This window comes from Pristis pectinata, chromosome 15 (genome assembly GCF_009764475.1).
Source record: "Pristis pectinata isolate sPriPec2 chromosome 15, sPriPec2.1.pri, whole genome shotgun sequence".
Taxonomy (NCBI): domain Eukaryota; kingdom Metazoa; phylum Chordata; class Chondrichthyes; order Rhinopristiformes; family Pristidae; genus Pristis; species Pristis pectinata.
This window is the reverse complement of record NC_067419.1, coordinates 41,767,379-41,790,942: the sequence shown is the minus strand read 5'-3', so window position 1 is coordinate 41,790,942 and position 23,564 is coordinate 41,767,379. Positions and strand designations below refer to the sequence as shown.

At 45.0% G+C, this 23,564-nt stretch overlaps 1 protein-coding gene across 2 annotated transcripts in view; it reads right to left on the bottom strand.

The window, feature by feature from the left end:
- rassf3 (Ras association domain family member 3) overlaps positions 1 to 23,564 on the bottom strand; it is a 172,425-nt gene that overhangs the window by 60,271 nt on the left and 88,590 nt on the right. Inside the window, exon 1 of one of the 2 annotated variants that reach the window (XM_052030052.1) lies at positions 9,109 to 9,550. The exons of the other annotated variant lie outside the window; for it this stretch is intronic. Coding sequence (XP_051886012.1) covers positions 9,109 to 9,225 — 117 coding nt within the window. The 5' untranslated portion in view covers positions 9,226 to 9,550. Of the gene's footprint in view, positions 1 to 9,108; positions 9,551 to 23,564 lie in introns of those variants that run through there. 2 annotated transcript variants of the gene reach the window in all.

Sequence of the window (23,564 nt, the reverse complement as noted above, 5' to 3'; positions counted from 1 at the left end):
GCCCCCTATCTGAAGAAGTTAACAAGTAATCCAATGGAAACTCACTGGGAAAACATTCACTGATTTTCTAAATTCTTAATTAACTCTCCCCCATCTCCTCCACACTCATCTCCCCGTCTCTTTAACCCCACCTCCTCCATGTCTCCTCCCACTCCCCCATCCTCCACCTACAACTGGGCTGGGGGATTAGACAGAACGAACCTGAGCAGACCGGTCAGTATCTGGTGTCTGTGCCTTTGGTTAATTTGGTAGGATTGGGGGGAGTTGAGGAAAAGTTATTTCAGTCAACGACTGGTGGGGTTTGAAACTTAGTGCCTGAAAGGAGGCAAAATCCTACACATCTTTACGAAGAACCTGGATGGGGGGCTTGAAGAGCAGTAACCCACAGGGACATAGACTGAGAAATGGGAACATGTAATTCTGGTCAGCAGAGACAGGATGGGCCAAATGGCCTCCTCCTGTGCTGTAAATTCCTGTTATCCCAAATGCAAAGAGCTCACAGAGTTTTGTTACTCAGATTAACCCCAAGTCGGGCATCAGACCCACCAGTTCCTCCCTTCCCCTCACTCCAACCCCACCAAACTTCTCAGGTTGTAGAACACAGTGGGCCATCCCAAGCTGCTGAAAGGCGCCACACAAATGCAAATCTTCCCTTCACAGCTCATCTCTGTGTGACGTCATTCCACTTTTTTGTAAATTTGGTCTTGGGACCCAAGTCACACTGTCAAAGCAACATTCCACCCTCAATGGCAATGACTCTTAGCTCTGAAGGTGTGGAAATTTCCACAGAACACCCTCACGACACACTGAGAGTCAACCGACCACATCACAATACCTCATGAACAATAAGAATATGAAGTCCTCATGAACGTTGTTTGATTTTACACAAGAACTGAAACTGGTAAATGTTAACATTCAAAGCAAGGTTGATTTTGTACTGCAATTAGTCTTTGTGTCTACACTGTTTTTATTCTTTAACACAACCAGGCTTTTGAGTGTCTCTTACAGGAGGTCACATCTCACTTACAAACAGATTTAAATGGCGTGAAAGGATTGTAAATCACACACACTGCAGCATTCCAGTGTAGGTCATGAGGTGTTAAAGTGAGCTCCCTTGTTCCTGTTGGAGTACTTTACTAATGAACTAGTAAACGGAAGGTCTCAGAGGTACTGCAGTCAATATTGACCAACAACATTAACCAATGCAGGCAAATGCATTCAATGCTCACCATGTGGTCTCCTCTACACTGGAGAAACCAAGCATAGATTGGGTGACCACTTTGAAGAGCACCTCCGTTCGGTCGGCAAGGATGTCTTACGAGGATAGGTTGAGCGAGCTAGGGCTTTTCTCTTTGGAGAGAAGGAGTACGAGAGGTGACGTGATAGAGGTGTACAAGATGATAAGAGGCATAGATCAAGTGGACAGTCAGAGACTTTTTTCCCAGGGCGACAATGGCTAACATGAGGGGACATAATTTTAAGGTGATGGGAGGAAGGTATAAGGGGGGTGTCAGGAGCAAGACACACAGAGAGCGGTGGGTGCATGGAATGCACTGCCGGCAGAGGTTGTGGGGGCAGATACATTAGGGATATTTAAGAGACTCTTAGGTAGCCACATGAATGACAGAAAAATGGGGGGCTATGTGGGAGGGAAGGGTTAGATAGATCTCAGAGCAGGATAAAATGTCGGCACAACATTGTGGGCCGAAGGACCTGTACTGTGCTGTAGTGTTCTATGTTCCTAGCTTCCCATCACACTAATTCTCCACTCCCACTCTGATCTCACCATCTCTGGCCTCCTACATTTCTCCAATGATCCTCAATGCAAGCTTGGGGAACTGCGAGCCATATTCTGTCTGGGCACATTGCATCCCTCAGGATTTGTACCAAAATAAACAACTTAAGGTAACCCCTCTCTCTCCACTCTCTGTAGCTTTGTTTCAATTCATTTCCATTTCCTTTCTGTCTCCAACTGCCAGGTTTTTTTCTAATCATTACTTTGACAGAACTGGGTCTGCACCCTATCACAGACCTTCCCTCCATTCGCTCTGTCTTCCCACCCGCCCCCCAACTTAAAACCCACTTGCTCATTTCTGATCCTTGATCTAAAATATCAGCCTCACTTCTCTCCCTGGGTACACTGCCTGACCCAAGTGCCTCCAGCAATTTGTGTTTCTGCCTCTGATTTCCAGCTTCTGCAGTTTTTTGCTCCAACAACAAAAACACCTACAAGTCATTCCTTTGAGAGCCATTTATGGGATCTTGCTGTATACAAGTGCCTCTACTTTAGAGCGTGCTCCCACGTAAGATGGCGTTAACATTCGGAACAGTCTTCCCTGAATGGCATTTCACATTGGGCGAAACGTTAACTTTAATCTGAGATCAAGGGTAAAGGCCACAGGTTGCTATGATCTCATTGAAAGGGGCAGGAGACCAAACAGCTTCCTCTTGTTCTTGCATTTTTGGTAAAAGACATAATAAACTGGCATATCTCTTTCCTTCTCAGAGCTGGAGTGTTGTTTTGTCTTGAAGAGCATGGTGTGTCCATTATAAAAGCAGCAAGCGTAGGTTGAAGCAGGTAGAGCAGTCAATGCAAGACAATAATATGAGACAGAGACAGAGACAGAGACAGAGGGAGGGAGGGAGGGGGAGAGAGAGAGAGAGAGAGAGAGAGAGAGAGGAAGGGGGCGGGGGAGAGAGGGGGGAAGGGGGAGGGGGGGAAGGGGAGGGGGGGAGCGCGCGAGGGGGAGCGGGGGAGAGATTGAGTGTGTGAGAGACAGATAACTAATATCAAGTCAAGTTGAGTTTTTTTTATGCTGAACTGTCAATGCTCACAAGCATTAGTGCAAGATCATCTTTGTTTAAAATGAATAAAAATACATGCATCACGAAATGTGCAAATACTCCACACTTGGCTTGTAAAGTCAGTAGCCACAACATCACAAGATGACCAACTGTGATTAGGTACTGAAACCCTGAGGTGAAGAAAGTGGTTGTAACCTGCAGCACAAGGGGAATCAATACAGAGTAAATGGTTCCATTCTAGAGGGAGTGCTGGAACAGAGGGACTCGGGTGTCCATGTGCGAAGAAAATTCTGAGCAAAGGATAAACATTTTTCTTTGACCCAGGATCAGTGGATCTGAAGCTTACTACCTGCAAGGGTAATGGAAGCAAGATCAGTGCCTTCAGAAGGGAATAGGACAGGCATGAGAGAGAATAATTTTCAGGGCTACAGGGAAGGAGCAAAGACTATAAGACCATAAGGTAGAGGAAAAGAATTAGGCCATTCAGCCCATCGAGTCTGGTCCACCACTCAATCATGGCTGAATCTTTTTTCAACACCATTCTCCTGCCTTCTCCCAGAAATCCTTAACCCCCTTACCAATCAAAAACCTATCAATCTCTGCCTTAAATATACCCAGTGACTTGGCCTCCACAACCCTCTGTGGCAATGAATTCCACAGGTTCACCACCCTCTGGCTGAAGAAATTCCTCCTCATCTCAGGTTTAAAGGGCCGTCCCTTTATTCCGAGGCTGTGCCCTCAGATCCTAGACTCTCCTATTAATGGAAACAGATGAGTGGGACTCAAGAAATTGCATTACAAGGAGTCAGCATAGACTCAATAGGCCAAATGCTATAACAATTTACAGAGATTGCAAATTAATGTTCAATGCTCCTTTACCACATTGTGATCCAATTTAAAATCTGCCCAGGGTTCTGATCAAATCTACAGCTCCTATCGGAATGCTTACAGAAATACATAACATATGCGACCAAGGCATAAATAGTGTGGAAATCTGATATCTGGTGCTTTCAGGTTTAAGCTGATAACCCATTAGGGTCCAATTGAATTAACATTTGTTCCAGCACAGAAGCAGAAGGGAGTAGGAGACCAAGTCCAGCCCCCATTGATAGACCTTCATCACTGCCATTCAACATGCTGGATAGTGCAAGCAAGCAGACCACCCAATCACACAAGGGATGCTTGTTGCTGAAATCCACAATGGTCATACCAATGGGCACTTGATAGAGGTGTACAAGGTGTACAAGAGGTGTACAAGAGGCATAGATCGAGTGGACAGTCAGAGACTTTTTCCCAGGGCGACAATGGCTAACACGAGGGGGCATAATTTTAAGGTGATTGGAGGAAGGTATTAGGGGGATTTCAGAGGTAAGAGTTTTTTTTTTACACAGAGAGTGGTGGGTGCATGGAATGTACTGCCGACAGAGGTTGTGGGGGCAGATACATTAGGGACATTTAAGAGACTCTTAGATAAACACATGAATGATAGAAAAATAGGGGGCTATGTGGGAGGGAAGGGTTAGATTGATCTTAGAGCAGGATAAAATGTCAGCACAACATTGTGGGCCAAAGGACCTGTACTGTGCTGTAGTGTTCTGTGTTCTATGTTCAAACTGGCCATCCATTTCCCAACAGGTTTCCCCAGAGGGAGAACAACCCTCATCTGGACCTCAGCCAGTAATGGAGACCGACCTCCTCCTGGTTTAAAACATCCAATGACTTCAGCACCATACTTAAGAACAGGAGCAGTTTCTCCAGCCAGGTGCACCACTAAATAAGATCATACTGCTCTGATCTTGGTTTAATTTGCCTGCTGTTCCCAATTACCCTCGACTCTCCTGAAGTCCAACATTTTGTCCATATAACGTCAGGTCCACAGCTCTCTGGGGTAGAAAACTCCCAAGGTTTTCCACCCAGAGAATGAAGAAATTCCACCACAGTTCAGGAGGTACAGCAGCCTGAAGACCCACACCACCAGGTTCAAGAACAGCTACTTCCTTTCAACCATTCGGTTCTTGAACCAACCAGCACAACCCTAATCACTACAGTTTAACAACACTATGGCCACTTTGATCACTGCACTAAAATGGACTAATTTTTTTTTCTAATTGTGTTTCTTCTGTAAAAATTGTGTATAATTTACGGTTAATGTTTTGCTTGTGAATACTGCTTATCTGATGCTATGTGCCTGTGATGCTGCTGCAAGTAAGTTTTTCATTGCACCTGTGCATACATGTACTTGTGCACATGAAAATAAACTCAACCTTTAAGTGGTGACTTCATGCCAAGGCTTTTCCCAGAGTCCTATATTCCCACCAGAGGAACCATCCTCTCAGGTGAAAATTCCTCTCAGGATCTTATATATTTCAATAAGATCACCTCTCATCCTACGACAGGGGTACAGCTCAATTGGTTTAATCTTTCCTCATAAAATTCTTCCCGAATACCAAAAACTGATCTACCAAATGAAGATCAAACAACAACTGCAAATGGTGCAAATCTAAATGACAGAAAATGCTGGGAACACTCAGCAGGTCAAGCAGCATCTGTGGAGAGAGAATCAGCTAACATTTCAGGTCAAAGTCCCTTTGTCAGAACTGGGAGAGTGTGAAAAGCTGCAGACAATTGAGTCATGATACAGGGCCTCGACCTGAAACATCGACAATTCTTTTGCCTCCACAGATGCTGCTCGACCGCTGAGTTCCTCTAACAGTTTGTTTTTTTGCTTGTTGCAGACAGGTGGGGGGGGGGGGGGGGGGTGGGGGGGGAAGGCAGGATAAGATAGAGGGACCATCACTGATAGATTGAGGCTCCATTACAACCCTGGCCCTATCTTAGAAACATTCCCTTTTGTCCTATCTATTTTCTATAGACTAGGAAATTCAGCACGTCCCTGCTGGAGCTCACCAATTTTTATTTTTAACAGATGCACCATAGAAACCATCCTATCCAGATGAATCATAGCTTGGTTCAGCACTGTTCTGCCCAAGACCACAAGAAATTGCAGAGAGTTGTGGACACAGCCCAGTCCATCACGAAACCAGCCTCCCTCCACAGAACCTGTCTGTACTTCTTGCTGCCTCGGTAAAGCAGCCAGCATAATTGAAGGCCCTTCCCACTCCGGACATTCTCTCTTCTCCACCTTTCCATTGGGCAGAAGATACAAAAGCTTGAAAACACATAGCACCAGGCTCAAGGACAGCTTCTATCCCACTGTTATAAGACTCTTGAACAGACCTCTTGTACGTTAAAGATGACCTCTTGATCTCACAATCTACCTCATCATGGCCCTTGCACCTTAGTTTCTACCTGCACTGCACTTTGCGACTGTATTCTGCATGTTTTGAAATGATCTATATGGATAGCATGCAAAACTAAGTTTTTCACTGTATCACAGTACATGTAACAGTAGTAATAAACCAATTCCAAATCCACAGTACAATTTGGAGTCTTGCCTCAGAATCAATCATGGGCACAGCCCTCCCCACCATTGACAGTATCCATGTGAGGCGCTGCCTCAAGAAGGCTGCATCTATCATCAAGGATCCCCACCATCTGGGCCATGCCCTCTTCTCACAGCTACCATCGGGCAAGAGGTACAGAAGCCCGAAGTCCCCACACCACCAGGTTCAGGAACAGCTACTTTCCTACAACCATCAGATCCCTGAACTGACCTGCACAACCCTAACCCTACCTCAGCAACAGAACACTGAGGACCACCTCTTGCACTGCCGTGGACTTGTCTCTGATTGTGCACTGTTTTGTTTTCACACAGTCTTTTATCCCCCCCCCCTTCACTGTTGTATAATTCATATTTGGAAACACAAGAGATTCTGAGTACTGATGAAGGGTCTCGACCCGAAACGTCGACTGTTTATTTCCCTCCACAGATGCTGCCTGACCTGCTGACTTCCTCCAGCATTGTGTGTGTGTTGCTATAATTTATGTCCTGTGTGTTGTCTGCACCCATGTGCCTGTGATGCTGCTGCAAGCGAGTTTTTCATTGTGCCTGTACCTCACCGTACTTGTGCATATGAAAATAACCTCGACTTGACGACTCTTTCAATAACATACCCATTATCATAGAATCATAGAACGGTACAGGACAATACAGGCCCTTCGGCCCAAAATGTTGTGCCGACCTTTAAACCTCGCCTAAGACTATCTAACCCCTTCCTCCCACGTATCCCTCTATTCTAAATTCCTCCATATGCTTACCTAGCAATCTCTTGAATTTGACCAACGTACCTGTCTCCACCACCACCCCAGGCAGCGCATTCCACGCCCCAACCACTCTCTGGGTAAAAAACCTTCCACTGATATCTCCCTTGAACTTCCCACCTTTAAAGCCATGCTCTCTTGTATTGGGCATTAGTGCCCTGGGAAAGAGGCACTGGCTGTCCACTCTATCTATTCCCCTTAATATTATCCTCATTATACTACCATAGCACAGGCTAGACACTAGACACAGGGACATGTCGTCAACTTGAGACTGTGGGTTGGGCAATGAATACTATTTTGTCAGTGTGGCCTGCAGCACAAAAGGAAACCTCCATTATTCCCAAGTAAGGTAGTGGACACAGTGGTGGTATGATGGGTTAAAGCATTGTCTCTCTTAAGGGAGCCAGTTTCCTAAGGCATGACACAAGGTCAAGGGGCTGAATGGCTGCTATCTCACAGTGTGGGGATGACTGGCTGGGCTCAGTCATGGGTAACAAATAACCTTCGGGGACTGCAGCCCATCGAGAAGCCACAACTTTGGAGCTCCATAAGTATTTTTGGGTTGGACAGGCTTGGGTTGTGTTCTCTGGAGCGGTGGAGGCTGAGGGGAGACCTGACAGAAGTTTATAAGATCATGGGAGGCATAGACTGAGTGGACAGCCTATATCTTTTGCCCAGGGTCGAAATGCCTAATACTCAAAGGGTTAAGGTGAGAGGGGGTAAGTTCAAAGGAGATGTCTGGGGCAAGTTTTTTTTAAATACAGGGTGCCTAGAATGCGCTGCCAGGGGTGGAGGCAGATACAATAGAGACACTTAAGAGGCTCTTAGATAGGTACATGAATGTGCAGGGATATGGACATTGTGTAGGCAGAAGGGATTAGTTTAGTTACTAGTTTAATTAGTTCAGCACAACATCGTGGACTGACAGACCTGTTGTTGTGATGTACTGTTCAATGTAACTGCAGCCACTGTCACAAGGCCCAAAAGAAGGCAGGCAGTTTGAGCACAGCAAGATCCCATAATGTGTTTCAGACCAAATACCACTGTGGTGATATGGACTGATAAGTGGTTGCCAGGGCACCTGGAGATGAGCTCTTCTCAGCTTCCAAACAGAAAAAAAAGTCAAGGGATTATTTTACAGCAATATCACAGAGCAGACGTCCAAGATCTCACCCAACATACAGCACAGCACTCCCGCAACTCTAGAGTGGAGTGTCAGTGTAGATTTCTGGACTAAAGCAGCTGGATTGAGAACCGAACCCACGAAGTCAGAAGTGCGACCACTGAACCACAGTCACCACCCAAGTAAAGGTGGGGAAGGAAATGTTACTTGGGCCTCAAACTATTGTCAAAACTTTAAAACATTACAATCTTACCCAATAAAAACAGATCATGTTGTTAAGTACTCAGCAGGATGCGGAGTGGAAAACAGCCAATACTCCAGTTCCACAACCTATTATCGGAATTGCAACTGTAACGTTTGTTTATCCTCTCTCCACAGACGCTGCCCGACCTGCTGAGGCATATCTGGCATGTTATGCTTTTATTTAGGATTTCCAGCATCTGCAGATTTTTAAAAATTTTTCAGTTAATCTCACAGAGAGATACGAGACAGTTTCTGTTCAAACTCACCCTAGAAGAAATTAAATAAAAATCATAAAGAGTCATTCATTGCCTTACACCCACACACAATCTCTCCTATCGCTAACTCCAGTCTCTACCAATAGTTGTACAGAAACAGTGCGTTAACCCCACTGTCTCCCAGTGCAATCAAGCCCATGTGTGTAACCCGTTCAATCACCTCAAATGCACATCGACCTCGCTTTCCAAATAAAGCCCTGTAAATATTAGCAATGCCTGAGTCAGAAGATAAATCCCAGGGGGGAAAAAAGTGTACCGATGGCAGACAGCCACAAAGACCGGTTGCTTGGAAGAAGGCAATAGCCCAAACATTTACAGAGTTCAGCCCACAGGCAGGGTGCACTGTGTGTCAGCCGGGTTTCTGGAATTAGGATATTGCTCCCTCTCTCTTACACCATCTGCTGCCAAGCGCCAGTCAGCGGAGAGAAAATGCGTACTCACCCGCTCGGCTTTAGCTTGAGGCTTCTTGAAAAAGGAAGTTCTTGCAGTGAAAAAGAACTCCTCGGAATCCTCTTCCAGACTGCTGTAACCGCTGCTCATTGTGCTGTTCCACGTCATGGGCACCGCTCCTGTTCTCTCACACACACACTCACTCACTCTGCAGACTTCACCCAGGCAGCGAGTGGTGAATTTCCCCCACCAGGACCTGCTCTCAGTTGCCTCTCGCTTGCATTGGTTTCACTTTGAGTCCTGACATTCTGCAGACTCCCTCCCCCTCTCTCTCTCCTGGCTGAAAACTTTCCCCCCAACTGCCAAGAATACTTGGAAACTTTTTTTTACACGCTAAACTCAGAGGGAGAGAGGGAGGGGGAGACCTGCACACAGCAGCAACGAACAAACTACTTTCTCATCACAGCGTTGCTCGCGTTGACTAAGCCGAAAGCAAATCAGAAACAACTATTCTGAAGCTCACACCCACACGACTGAGAGATGAAGTCATCACCATCCAACAGTTTACACGCTTTGCAATTAGCAATCAGCTAGGCTTCCTGGAGAGCTTGCAATGGCCACAGTAGGGTTGGATGAGTTGACAAGAGGTTGTACAATTATTTGCAATTTATCTAATTATGTGTCAACTGTAAAAGGGTGGAGATTCTGTAATCAGTGTTGGAACACAGAACAGTATAGCACAGGAACAGGTCCTTTACCCTACAATGTTGTGCCAAACTAGTTAAGGTAGTGTCGTAACGCTATTACAGCGCCAGCAACCTGGGTTCAATTCCAGCCACTGTCTGTAAGGAGCTTGTACGTTCTCCCCGTGTCTGCGTGGGTTTCCTCCAGGTGCTCTGGTTTCCCCCAACATTCCAAAGACGCACGGGTTAGGAAGTTGTGGGCATGCTATGTTGGCGCTGGAAGCATGGTGACACTTGCGGGCTGCCCCCAGAACACTGTATGCAAAAAGATGCATTTCACTGTGTGTTTCGATGTACATGTGACTAATAAAGAAATCTTAAACTCGTAATTACTAAATGAATCCCTTCTGCCTTCACAATCTCCATATCCCTCCATTCTCTGCATATTCATGTGCCTATCTAAGAGCTTCTTAAACACCTCTATTGTATCTGCCTCCACTACAATCCTTGGCAGCGCATTCCAGGCACCCACCACTCTCTGTGTAAAAAAACTTGCCCCGCACATCTCCTTTGAACTTACTCCTTCTTGCCTTAAATGCATGCCCTCTGGTATTAGACATTTTGACCCTGGGAAAAAGATACCGGCTGTCTATCTATGACCCATGAACACTACTTCGTTATTCCTCTTTTGCACTACTTATTTTTGTAACTTATAGTAATTTTTATGTCTTGCACTGTACTGCTGCCGCAAAACAACAAATTTCACAACGTATGTCAGTGATAATAAACCTGATTCTGATTTTGATTATCAGCCTCCACTGCTCCAGAGAAAACAACCCAAGTTTGTCCAACCTCTCGTTGTAGCACATGCCCTCCAATCCAGGCAGCATCCTGGTGAACCTCTTCTGCACCCTCTCCAAAGCCTCCACACCCTTTCTACAATGGGTGTTCAGGAGTGATGGTAGTTAATCTCTGAGTGCAGTCACTTGAGCATTTCTTTCTGCACTACTTCAGACTGCACTACAATCTTTGCACCAGTTTTGCCCTCATCGTTGTATTTATTGCTGTATTTATTGTTACCATGTACACTGTTTACTCTGCGAGCTTCATGCGAGCAAAGAATTTCATTGCGCCCGAGTATGTTTGACAAAAAAACTAAACTAATCAGAAACTAACAACTAACGAATCAGTCCAGATGAAGGGTCTTGTCTGTCCATTTCCCTCCACAGATGCTGCCTGACTCGCTGAGTTCCTCCAGCATCTTGTTTCCTGCTCCAGATTCCAGCATCTGCAGTCTCTTGTGTCTCCAATCGGTGGTAATGGTAGTTAATCTCGGAATGCCGTGGTAATGGCAGTAGGTAAACAAATTACCAAGTTACAGGGTCTAATCAACCAGCTGGCTTTTCACACCCCTCACTATCTCTGTTATCTCCTTCATCTCCACAACCCTCCCAGATTGTTATTCTCCTCCAATTCTGCCCTCCTAAGCACCCCTAATTTAAATCATCCCTTCACTGATGACTTGGTCCTAAACTCAGAGCCTTCCTCCCTAAACTTCCCCCCCACATCCCCACCATCCCCCCCCCCCCATCCTCTCTGTAAAACCCATCTCTTTGACTCAGCCTGCACGAATATGTGGCTCAGTGTCAATTTTGGTCTGATGATACGATATGATTTCTTTATTAGTCACATGTACATCGGAACACACAGTGAAATGCACCTTTTGCGCAGAGTGTTCTGGGGGCAGCCTGCAAGTGTCGTCACGCTTCTGGCGCCAACATAGCGTGCCCACAACTTCCTAACCCGTACGTTTTTGGAATGTGGGAGGAAACCGGAGCACCCGGAGGAAACCCAAGCAGACACGGGGAGAACGTACAAACTCCTTACAGACAGCGGCCGGATTGAAGCCGGATCGCTGGCACTGTAATAGTGTTACACTAACCACTACACTACCGTGCCGCCCTGACCCTCCTGTGAACTGCCTTGGGAGGTGTCTGCTCTGTTAAAGGCGCTATATAAATGAAGGTTTTTGTTGTACAGCACAGATTTTAAATAGGGTTTGTGCCATCCTTTTGCTGGAACTTGCAGCCACCATTTCAAAGGTGCAAGCAGCCAAAGAAAGTAGTTGAGGCAGGTACAACAGCAACATTTTGGATAAGTGCATGGATAGGAAAGGTTTAGAGGGATATGGGTGAAATACAGGCAACTGGGACTAGCTTAGGTGGCACCTTGGTCGGTCTGGACAAGTTGGCTCGAAGGGCCTGTTTCCACAGTGTATGACTCTCTGACACTAATAAGTCAGACGTTTATATGGTGTTGAGGAGTGCTGTGTAAAAGCTGCTTTAGTTTGGTTTGAAGTACTTTCTCATCAACCATATATTAAAGGGTTAATTGTCGGTGCTTCTTGGCAGCTGCTCCTCTGTACAAGTCACCCAACATTCTGGCAAAGGAATCCTTTGGCAAGCGCTGTCAGTAAGCGACGCCAAGCTACAAAGTAAATAGTGACACACTGGCTGGCCCGTTCCCAGACCAGTCCCTGCACCCTTCACAGCTGCTACCACCAATTGCCTTAGGAAGCCCTCGCCTCAACACCTGCCAACCCCATACCCAAAATGTTGGGAATGCAGGATATTGTCACCAGTGTGGGATCTAGCTGTGCTCAATTAGCTTTTGTTTGATCGGTGAAAGAAGGTTCTCATTTGCGTGACCTGAGTATGTGACTGGTGCTTCATAAACCTTTCTTTTCTTTGTCATCCTTTCTTTGTCTTCCAGTGACACTGGCTCACTTTCCTGACTGCCCTTTCAGTTGCTTTGGCCATCACTGACCACCTCTCTCCTGTGTACTCTGAGCTCAGATCCTTCCCTGTCATATTACAGGCACTATATCGCCTCCCGTTGTTTCCCACCCTGAGTACACATTGCCAGAATCAGAATCAGATTTATTATCACAGACTTAGATGACGTAAAATTTGTTGTTTTGTGGCGGCAGTACAGTGCAAAGATATAAAATTACCATAAATTACAAAATAAATAAATAGTGCAATAAAAGAGGAATAATGAGGTAGTGTTCATGGGTTCATGGACCGTTCAGAAATCTGATGGCGGAGGGGAAGAAGCTGTTCCTGAATCATTGAATGTGGGTCTTCAGGCTCCTGTACCTCCTCCCCAATGGTAGTAACGAGAAGAGGGCATGTCCCGGGCGGTGAGGGTCCTTAGTGATGGATGCTGCCTCCTTGAGGCACCACCTCTTGGAGATGCCCTCGATGGTGGGGAGGGTTGTGCCCACGATGTAGCTGGCTGAGTCTACAACCCTCTGCAGCCTCTTTCGATCCTGCACATTGGAGCCTCCATACCAGGCGGTGATGCAACCAGTCAGAATGCTCTCCACCATACGTCTATAGAAACCCTAGCACACACATATACACACAGATTTGCCAGCACCAATGCAGGTTGAAGGCTACAATTAGTCTAGACAGCTACAGTTTCCTCCCTTCAACAGTGTGGCAATCCTAATTTTTTTTAAAATCAATTCATTCACAGACTATAGACATCTGGTCAACATCAGCATTTATTGTCCTTCCTGAATTGCCCCTGAATTGGAGAGGCAGTTAAAAGACCCACATCAGTGGGTCTGCAATCACATATCTTATTAGGTCTGGTATATATGTATTGGTATTGGTATTGGTTCATTATTGTCACTTGTACCGAGGTACAGTGAAAAACTCATCTTGCATACCGATCGTACAGGTCAATTCATTACACAGTGCATTGAGGTAGTACAGGGTAAAACAATGATAGAATACAGAGTAAAGTGTCACGCCTACAGGAAAGTGCATTACAAGTGACAATAATAAACCAACACCAATACCAATATCTACAGACCAGACCTAATAAGGAGAGCAGATTTACTTCCCTGAAGAACATTAGTGAACCAGATGGGTTTTTACAATAATCGGGTAGTTGCCTGGTTACCATTAGCTAACTAGCTTTCTTTTCCAAGTTCTGTATTGATTAAATTACTTGAATTTATCTTCCCCACCTGCCATATTAGGATTTGAACCCATCTCTTTACATCAACAGTGTAGAACTCTGAATGTAAGTATAGAAACTTAAACTGGAATTTAACTCGGACAAATGTGAAGTGATGCATTTTGATCTGTTAAACCAGGGCAGGACATACACAGTGAATGGTGGGGCCCTGGAGAGTGTTGTGGAACAGAGACACTTCGTGGTCCAAGTACATAGTTCCCTGAAAGTGGCAACACAGTTAGACAGGATGGTAAAGAAGGCGTATGGCATGCGAGCTTTCATCATTGAGTGCAAAAGTTGGGACGTCACGTCACAGCTGTACAAGACATAGGTAAGACCACACTATGGTGTGCATTGTCATACTACAGGAAGGAGGTTATAAAGCTCGAAAAGATTCACAAGGAAGTATCCAGGACAACTACTTCCTCTGGCAGCTTATTCCATACACCCACCACTCTGTGTGAAAAACTTGCCCCTCAGATCCCCTCTAAAAATTTTCCCTCTCTTTTTAAACCTATGCCCTCTAGTTTTAGACTCCCCGACCCTGGGAAAAAGACTGTGCCCGTCCACCTTATCTATGCCCTCTACAAACCTTTATAAGATCACCCCTCAGCCTCCTTTGCTCCAGGGAAAACAGCCTCAGCCTATCACCATAACTCAAGCTCTCCAATCTCAGCAACATCCTTGTGAATCTTTTCTGCACCCTCTCTAATTTAATCACATCCTTCCTGTAGTATGGCGACTAGAACTGCACGTAATATTCCAGGTTCTAAATCCTGGAACGCCCTGTGCAACAGCACTGCAGGAGCACCTTCACTAGAAGGTCTGTAGTCGTCTAAGAAAACAGTTCTCAAGCAGAGTTTGGGGCGGATAATAAGTGGTGCCCTTGCCCACATCCTGAAAAATGAACAATAAAAAAGAACACTGTCATAGGGTCATAGAGTCATACAGCACAGAAACAGGCTCTTTGGTCCGAGATTCCCATCTAAGCCAGTCCCACTTGCCTGCATTTGGCTCATATCCCTCTGATCCTTTCTTATCCATGTACCTGTCCAAGTGCCTTTTAAATGTTGTTAATGTACCTCCCTCAACCACTTCCTCTGGCAGCTCATTCCATACACATACCATCCTCTGGTGAAAAAGTTCCTATTAAATCTTTCCTTTCTCACCCTACACCTATGTCCTCTAGTTCTCGGTTCCCCTATCCTCAGATAATAATGTCTACCTGCATGGATACATTTAGATTCTTAGCGAGGCTGAAGAATGCAAAATATAATGGGCAAACTCAGTACATGAGGGAGTGCAGGCCTTTGTAGTTTACAGATAACACTGGCATCCTTTGTAAATCAGAACATCAGTCTCCTCAGGCAAACTGTGTGACCGGAAAGGATAATTAAAGAAAGAACATTTCACTGGACTATAAATGTAAACCTTTTATGAGAATGCCTCAGACCCCAGTGCAGATAAAACCTACCTAGCTGGAGGCTGCTTCTACGAGTGGTAATTGTTCCCATATTTACAAACACTTGTGAGCCTCCCTTGGGTTTCAATCTCCTCTGCTGTTTACTTGTTCAACTCAAGTCTTCCTAATTTAAAATGATATTCAAGTTGTACAAACTATTACCTGCCCTAAGCTTGTAGAAGATTTCCAACTGCAATTTTCGACATTGCCCGTCTCCCCGCTCCCAGAGACAGGCTGGGGTGCACATCTGATGTGTAGTTAATCTGCGGGGACCTAACATCTTCCTCGTTATTCATCTCAACGAGTTTCAGTCCCCTTGAGTGGTTTTCACAGGATGGATGTAGAGAGGATGTATCGAATCTAGAACAGAGGATCGCTGTTTAAAAACAGGGGGACTCCCACTGAAGACAGAGATGAGACCAAACTTTTTCTCTCAGAGGGTTGTGTGTCTTCAGAATTCTCCTCCTCAAAGGTCAATGGAAGCAGAGACTTCAAATATTTCTTAAGGCAGTGGTCAATAGGTTCTTCATAAGCAAATGGAGTTTAATCTGAGCAAGTGTGAGGTGTTGCACTTTGGGAGGTCTAATGTAGGGGGAAAGTGTACAGTTAATGGCAGGACCCTTAGCAGCATTGACGTACAGAGGGATCTTGGGGTCCAAGTCCATAGCTCACTGAAAGTATCCACACAAGTAGATAGGGTGGTAAAGAAGGCATGTGGCATGCTTGCCTTCATTGGTCAGGGCATTGAGTATAAAAGTCAGGAAGTCACATTGCAGCTATATATATCATCTACTAGAACCGATCGTCTGCTCACCGTCACAGCGATTTCTCTGGGAGCCTGCTGTGCGTAAGTCACCTGCTACATTTCCCCACAGTGTACTTCAGAAATACTACATTGGCTGTAACACTTATTAGGAATCTGTGCAGTTGTGAAAGACACAATAGAAATGCAAACCCTTCCTTCTCTATACTCAGCTGTCCTAATTTTGCGAAAATGAGCACTTTGCTGATGAACATTTGTTATCCAGAATTTCCTAGGAGGCTGAAAAACTGCAGCTGAAACTGGCTCCAACCCACGATGTCCTGGTGCGTCGAATATTTTCCTGCCCTGTGCTCTGCCAGTCAGGATGAGACTGCATGCAGTGTCCCGAAGTTTATAGTTTGGGTCAGTCTGTTCCTGGTATTAATACTTACCTGCCTGGTGTAGCTGTAACTGTTTCTCTCAAGTAGAAAGCATAACTATTTATACTAACCTTCAAAAATGTAGTGATGTAATGTGTGCAGTAAAATGTAGTGTTTACACCACAGTCATTGCATCCACCATGGGAATAAAGAGATACTCGGATCTTTACTATACTCTTCCTGTGACCTCAATGTTAAACGCATTTAACCTAGTGATGAAAGACAGAAATACCAGAATAAATTCATTCACTGTTTTCAAGAGGCATGACCTTATAGAGGTTTATAAAATCATGAGGGGCATATATAAGGTGAACGGCCATAGTCTTTTCCTCAGGGTTTGGGAGTCCAAAACTATAGGGCATATATAAGGCATACATAGGCTTAAGGTGAGAGGGGAAAGATTTAAAAGGAACCTGAGGGGCAAATTTTTCACACATGAGATGGTGGGTGTGTGGAATGAGCTGCCAGTGGAGGTGTAGAGGTGGCCAGGCACGGTAGTGTAGCGGTTAGCATAACGCCATTACAGCGCCAGCGACCCGGGTTCAATTCCAGCCTCTGTCTGTAAGGAGTTTGTACGTTCTCCCTGTGTCTGCGTGGGTTTCCTCCGGGTGCTCCGGTTTCCTCCCACATTCCAAAGACGTACGGGTTAGGAAGTTGTGGGCATGCTATGTTGGTGCCGGAAGCGTGGCGACACTTGCGGGCTGCCCCCAGACCATTCTATGCAAAAGATGCATTTCACTGTGTGTTTCAATGTACATGTGACTAATAAAGAAATCTTATCTTAATTATGATATTTAAAAGGCATTTGGACAGGTACATGGAAAGAAAAGATTTAGAGGGATATGAACCAAATGCAGGCAAATGGGGTTAGCTCTGGGTACCGCACTCTGCTAGCAATGGATGCAGAGAAGATGTACAGGGATGTAGCCAGGGCTGGAGGATTATGGTGAAGCGGAAATTGTATAGGCTGGGTTTGTCATGTTTGGAACAAAAGCAGCTGTATAAAACTTTGGTTGGGTCACATTTGGAGAATCATGTACAGTTCTGGTTGCCACACTACAGGAAGGATGTGGAGTCTTTGGAGGAATGCAGAAAAGGTTCACCAGGATGCTGGCTGGTTAACACAGTATTAGCTATAAGGAGAGGTTGGACAAACTTGGATTGTTTTCTCTGGAGCGTTGGAGACTGAGGGGAGACCTGATAGAAGAGTATAAAATTATGAGAGGTGTAGATAGGGTAGATTGTCAGAGTATTTGTCTCAGGATGGAAATGTCAAATACTAGAGGGTATAGATGAAAAACACTACGATGTTGGAGGAACTCAGCAGGCCAGGCAGCACCCGTGGAGAAAAACAGGCGGTCAACGTTTCGGGTCAGGAAACCGCCTGCTTTTCTCCACGGATGCTGCCTGGCCTGCTAAGTTCCTCCAGCATCGTAGTGTTTTTCATCTAGATTCCAGCATCTGCAGTCCTTTGTTTCACTAGCGGGCACAGGTTTAAGGTGAGAGGGGGAAAGCTTTACTGAGATGTGCAAGGCAAGTTTTTTTACACAGAGAGTGGTGGGTGCCTGGAAGGCATTGCCAGGGAAAGTGGTGGAAGCAGATACGACAGCAACGCTTAAGAGGCATTGAAACACACACATGAACAGGCAGGGAATAGAGGGATATAGTCCATGGGCAGGCAGACAGGATTACTTTAATTTGCTATCACAGTTGGCATAGATATAGCAGGCTGTATTGTTCTGTTCTAAACTGAGGGGAAGTTTAATTAATTTGGATAAGATAATGAGAAGATGGACAGAAAGAACCCATTTCCTTTAGCAGGGAGGCCAGTAACCCAGGGAATGGATTTTAGTTAATTGGTAGAAGAATTAGATGGGATTTGAGAAGAAATTATTTGAAACAATGCGGAATGAGTGCCTGGATCTTGCTGCCTGAAGGGTGATAGAGGGGGCAACCCTCAGCACACTTAAACAGTGCTTGGGTGTGCAATTAAAGAGCCATGACCTGCAGGGCTACCAACCGAGAACTGGGAAATGGGATTAACCAAAACATTCTTGGACAGCAAGGATTCAATGGGCCAAATTGCCTCCTTTTGTGGCGTAAATTTCTATGACCCTGGGATAAAACTCCTTACAGCCAACATCTACCAGCTGTGCAGAGTGAACACTTTTCTTTATTTTGTTCTACACATGGCTTTCAAAATGCTCAAATGGACACTAACCAATCCCAACTACCTGTGAGATGTTCTGAACAGGAGCAAGACAATGGCAAGAAAGTAAAAAGACGGGGAGGAACGGGATGAGGAGGAGGAGGTGCTCACAGTTACATGAAAGGAAATGAAGATATTGTTGAAGAAATAGATGAACTCTTGATCTCACAATCTACCTCGTCACAGCCCTGACACCTTATTTGTCTATCTTCACTGCACTTTCTCTGTAACTGTAACACCATATTCTGCATTCTGCTATTGGTTTTCCCTTTGTACTACCTCAATGTTTGGAATGATCTGTCTAGATGGCTTGCAAAATAAGTTTTTCTCTGTATCTCGGTACATGTGACAATAATAAACTAATTACCAACTAGTCTGTAATAGTTACTACTACTGGTTTCAGTTTAGTGGCACTTTATAGAGGTTGAAAATTGATGCACCTCTTGAGTGTATTTTTTAAACAAATGCTAGTGTCCAACCTTGCCAACAACAAATGAAAACCGAACTGAACCAAAAATAAAATCCAAAATATTCAAGGCCTGACTATAAAATAACATAATTGGTGTAAATAAAGTAACATTCAGAATGTCTCTAAATGCTTGAGACGTTACCTGGTAGCCTGTTTATGCACAGCAAGCTCCCACAGGCACTTTTCACCAAGAATGCTAAACAGCTCAGTAACTCGTGCAGCAAACAAACAGATTTGCAAATCATTATTGGGTGTGTCGGCAACTGAATTAACCATTGTGAAAGGAATCTGAGGCAGTGCGATTTGGAAAAGTTATGTGTCATCAGTTCTGACTCAGTGAATGAGTGATTGGTGGGAAGATAACAATGAGTTGGCTCCAGTGTACCAAACCATAGTCCAAACACGTCACACCTTGTATGGGGTAACGAGCTCCCTCAGTGAAGAGGCGGGACACGTATGATCTAATTACAAAACACAGAGCTTCCACCCAAAAAACAACTTCACTACCAAACATCTACTTGCATTGACAAGCTAACATGACCTCAAGTAAATAAACGTTCACAGAAAATAACACTGAAGTTGCCATCTAAAAATGCTTTGAGGATAAAGATCATACCAGCAGGTCATCAAATACTACAGCATAGAAAGAGGCTGATTGTTCCATTGTACCTGTGTAGGTTCTTTGTAGAGATACCCAATGACTCCCACTCCCTCCCCTCCCCTACACACAATTTTCCTTTATCCACTTCCCTTTTGGAAGTTCCCGTTGTGTCTACGTCCACTGCCCTTTCAAGAAGCCTATGTCAGATCACAACAATCTGCTGCATTAAATAAAAAGTTTCATCGTGTCCTCTCTAACTCTAGAGCCAATGTCTGCATCTTCTGCCACAGGAAATAATTTCTTCTTATTTACTCTGATAAAAACCATTTTATGGCACGGTAGCGTAGCGGTTAGCGCAACGCTATTACAGCGCCAGCGATCGGGGTTTGATTCCCGTCGCTGTCTGTAAGGAGTTTGTGTGTCCTCCTGTGTCTGCGTGGGTTTCCTCCAGGTGCTCCGGTTTCCTCCCACGTTCTAAAGACGTACGGGTAGGTTAATTTGGGGGTTTAAAAATGGGCGGCGCGGACTCGTTGGGCCAGAAGGGCCTGTTATCACGCTGTAAATAAAATTTAAAAATTTAATAATCATTAACTACCCTATCTAATCACCTTCCCTGCTGAAAGGAGACGTCTACTCAGATGGTCCATCATTTATTTTTATTTGTGAGGCCTAAATTGGCCTTATATATTAAATAAAGTTATGCATAAAAAGGGTCAACAAAGCAAAGTCCAAGGTTCTTTTATGTACACATAAATACTTATCATTATCGACACAGTAAATTCAGTGATCCGGGAATGTCAACCTCACCCTATCCAATTTTCCCTGATAGGTGTAACCTCTCAGCTCTGGTGTCATTCTCATAAATCGTTGTGCTTTCCTCACAACACAATGCCTTTGTATCCTATTTTTAATATGCGTAATAGTTGAATGTGTTCCAACTATGCTCTGGCCGGGGTTCTATAACATAATTATTCTTTGCTTTAATTTACATTTTGTACATTAGCATCAAATCTGGAATAACAATGAGTTAGTAATGAGGACCATAAAACAAGTGAACTGCTGTTTCAAACCCCATCTGGTTCTCTAATGCTCCTTAAGGAAGGAACTTTTACCAAGTGCACCCTACATGTAACTCCACAATGTGGAGACAGTAGATGCTGGAATCTGGGGCAAAAAGAAACTACTTTGGAGTTGGAATTGGAATTGGAATTGGAATTGGTTTATTATTGTCACATTTGGAATCTGGAAAGCAATAAAAGGTAGAGACAGATTTAACAGGAATGTTCAAAAGGGAGACACAGAGACTGCATTTCAAAGGGAATTGATTAAACACTTCAAGGGAAAATACTTGCAAGGCAATGGGGAAAGAGCAGAGGGAGTAGAAATTTAAATGCAACTTGGCATGAATTGTGTTTCTGTGACCTAATGGTCTGCTTAATAACCATTACACTGCACCAACCTAATTGGCCACACCCTCTGTGGGAACTTCTAAAAGCATGGGGATGTAGGCAATCAAATGGGCTCCAAACATTAAGTTGTACCTTTTGGGCATTATGACTGATGAAGTTATCATAAAACGCTTTGAATGTGATTTTCTTTCCAATTTAAGAAAGCCGCTCTATGAATTTCTCAAAGGTCACTTTTAGTACTCTAAAACTGAGTTACAGCTGGAGAAATAAAACAGCAATTTAAAATAATTATTTGTTGTGGATAAAAACAATTTTCATATGTACATTCCACATAATCTCCCTGAAGTACATCAAGGCAAGTTTTTGAAGACAAAAGACTAAAAAAATCTTAAAATTGGATTTTGCTAGTTCCTGGTGATGTGATTGAGTTTGAGAGGAAGTTCAAGGGAAGAATTTCTCATAAGTTACTTAAGTAACCTCGGGTGCAGTTTGGGCTCAGTTCTCCAATTGACATTAATTGGAGATATCACCACTCTGGTCTTTTACCATGCCAGCATAATCAAGACCCCCACCCGCCCCCCCCCCCCCACCCAGGCCATTCTCTCTTCTCTCCTCTTCCATTGGGTGGAAGATACAGGAGCCTGAGGGCACGTACCACAAGACTTAAGGACAGCTTCTACCCCACTGTGATAAGACCATTGAACGGTTCCCTTATACGATGAGATAGACTCTGACCTCACGATCTACCTTGTTGTGACCTTGCACCTTATTGCACTGCACTTCCTCTGTAGCTGTGACACTTTACTCTGTACTGTTATTGTTTTTACCTGTACTACCTCAATGCACTCTGTACTAACTCAATGTAACTGCACCGTGTCATGAATTGGCCTGTATGATCAGTTTGTAAGCTTTTCACTGTACCTCGGTACAAGTGACAATAATAAACCAATACCGATACCAATACAAGGATAGGGATTTTGAACTTGAGAGCTTGCTAAACCAGCAGCCAGAACCGGTCAGTGACTACAGGGTGGCGGGTGAGTGGGTCAAAGCCAAACAGAACCAACACACAAAGCGCTGGAGGAACTCAGCGGGTCCGGCAGCATCTACAGAGGGAAATAGACAGTCATCATTTCGGGTTGAGACCCTTCATCAGGACTGAAAGAGGGGGGATAGCCGGGATAACGATGTAGAGGGAAGGGGTGAAGCAAGAGGTGGCAGGTGATAGGTGGATCCAGGTGAGGGGATGATAGGCAGATGGGGGGGGGGGAGAATGGGAACGATAGGTAGAATCTGATAGAAGAGGACAGTGGGGCATGGAATAAAGGGAGGCAGGTGGGGTGGGGAACCAGTGGGAGGAGTATGTGGGTGAGGGGCAGAGGGAGAGGGTGGGGAGGGGTGGATCAGGAGGAGAGGGAAAAGAGAAAAGGAAACAGGGTCAGAGGGGGAGCAGTTCCCGAAGTCTGAGAATCCAATGTTCATGCCATCAGGCTTGAGGCTGCCCAGGCAGGATACGAGGTGCTGTTCCTCCAGTTTGCACTTGGCCTTGCCTTGGCAGTGGAGGAGGCCGAGGACAGACAGGTCAGTGTGGGAATGGGAAGTAGAATTAAAATGGCTGGCCACTGGGCGATCCTGGCTGGCATGAATCAGGAGTCAGGAAGCAGAGTTTTGGAAGGAAATTAATAACCAAACATGCCACAATGAGAAGGATAAATGTTTGGTAGGACACCAAGAGAACTCAGTGTTCTTTTACAGGCTTCATGTCCTTGTTTTAACACGTCATTGCTTCATCAGTATATCAGCTTAGATTACCTTTTGCTTTGAACCCTTAACCTTCTGACCCAAGATCTAAGTGTTACCAGCTGGGTAAAAAATGACTCTAATAATGTCAGGAGCCATTTACTGACCTCTCACAAAGGGTTAATGAGCTTTTCCAGTCTGGACTGCACCAGTAGAATTCCTGGTTTGATCCCCAGTCAGTTGATGAGTTAGCTAATGGAAACCAGGGTGTTAATGTGGCACCAGTTGGACATTAAATCTTTCACTGCTTTCTGTCACCCAGTGATTCCTCCTGGGAGTATGTTTGTGTGGAGACTTCGGGATTAGGCTGTAACAAGGAATTCAGGGGAGCAGATAAGCTACATCTCTGCCATTTGCCACTCCCTGGTGTTGTGACACCCTCTGAATGTTACATCAGCCCTACCATATGCTCATGTATGGTACATATCATGTACCATATGTAGGGCAGGCACGGTGGCGTAGCGGTTAGCGTAACGCTTTACAGCGCCAGTGACCCGGGTTCAATTCCGGTCGCTGTCTGTAAGGAGTTTGTACGTTCCCCCCGCGTCTGCGTGGGTTTCCTCCGGGTGCTCCGGTTTCCTCCCACATTCCAAAGGCGTACAGGTTAGGAAGTTGTGGGCATGCTATGTTGGCGTTGGAAGCGTGACGACACTTGCAGGCTGC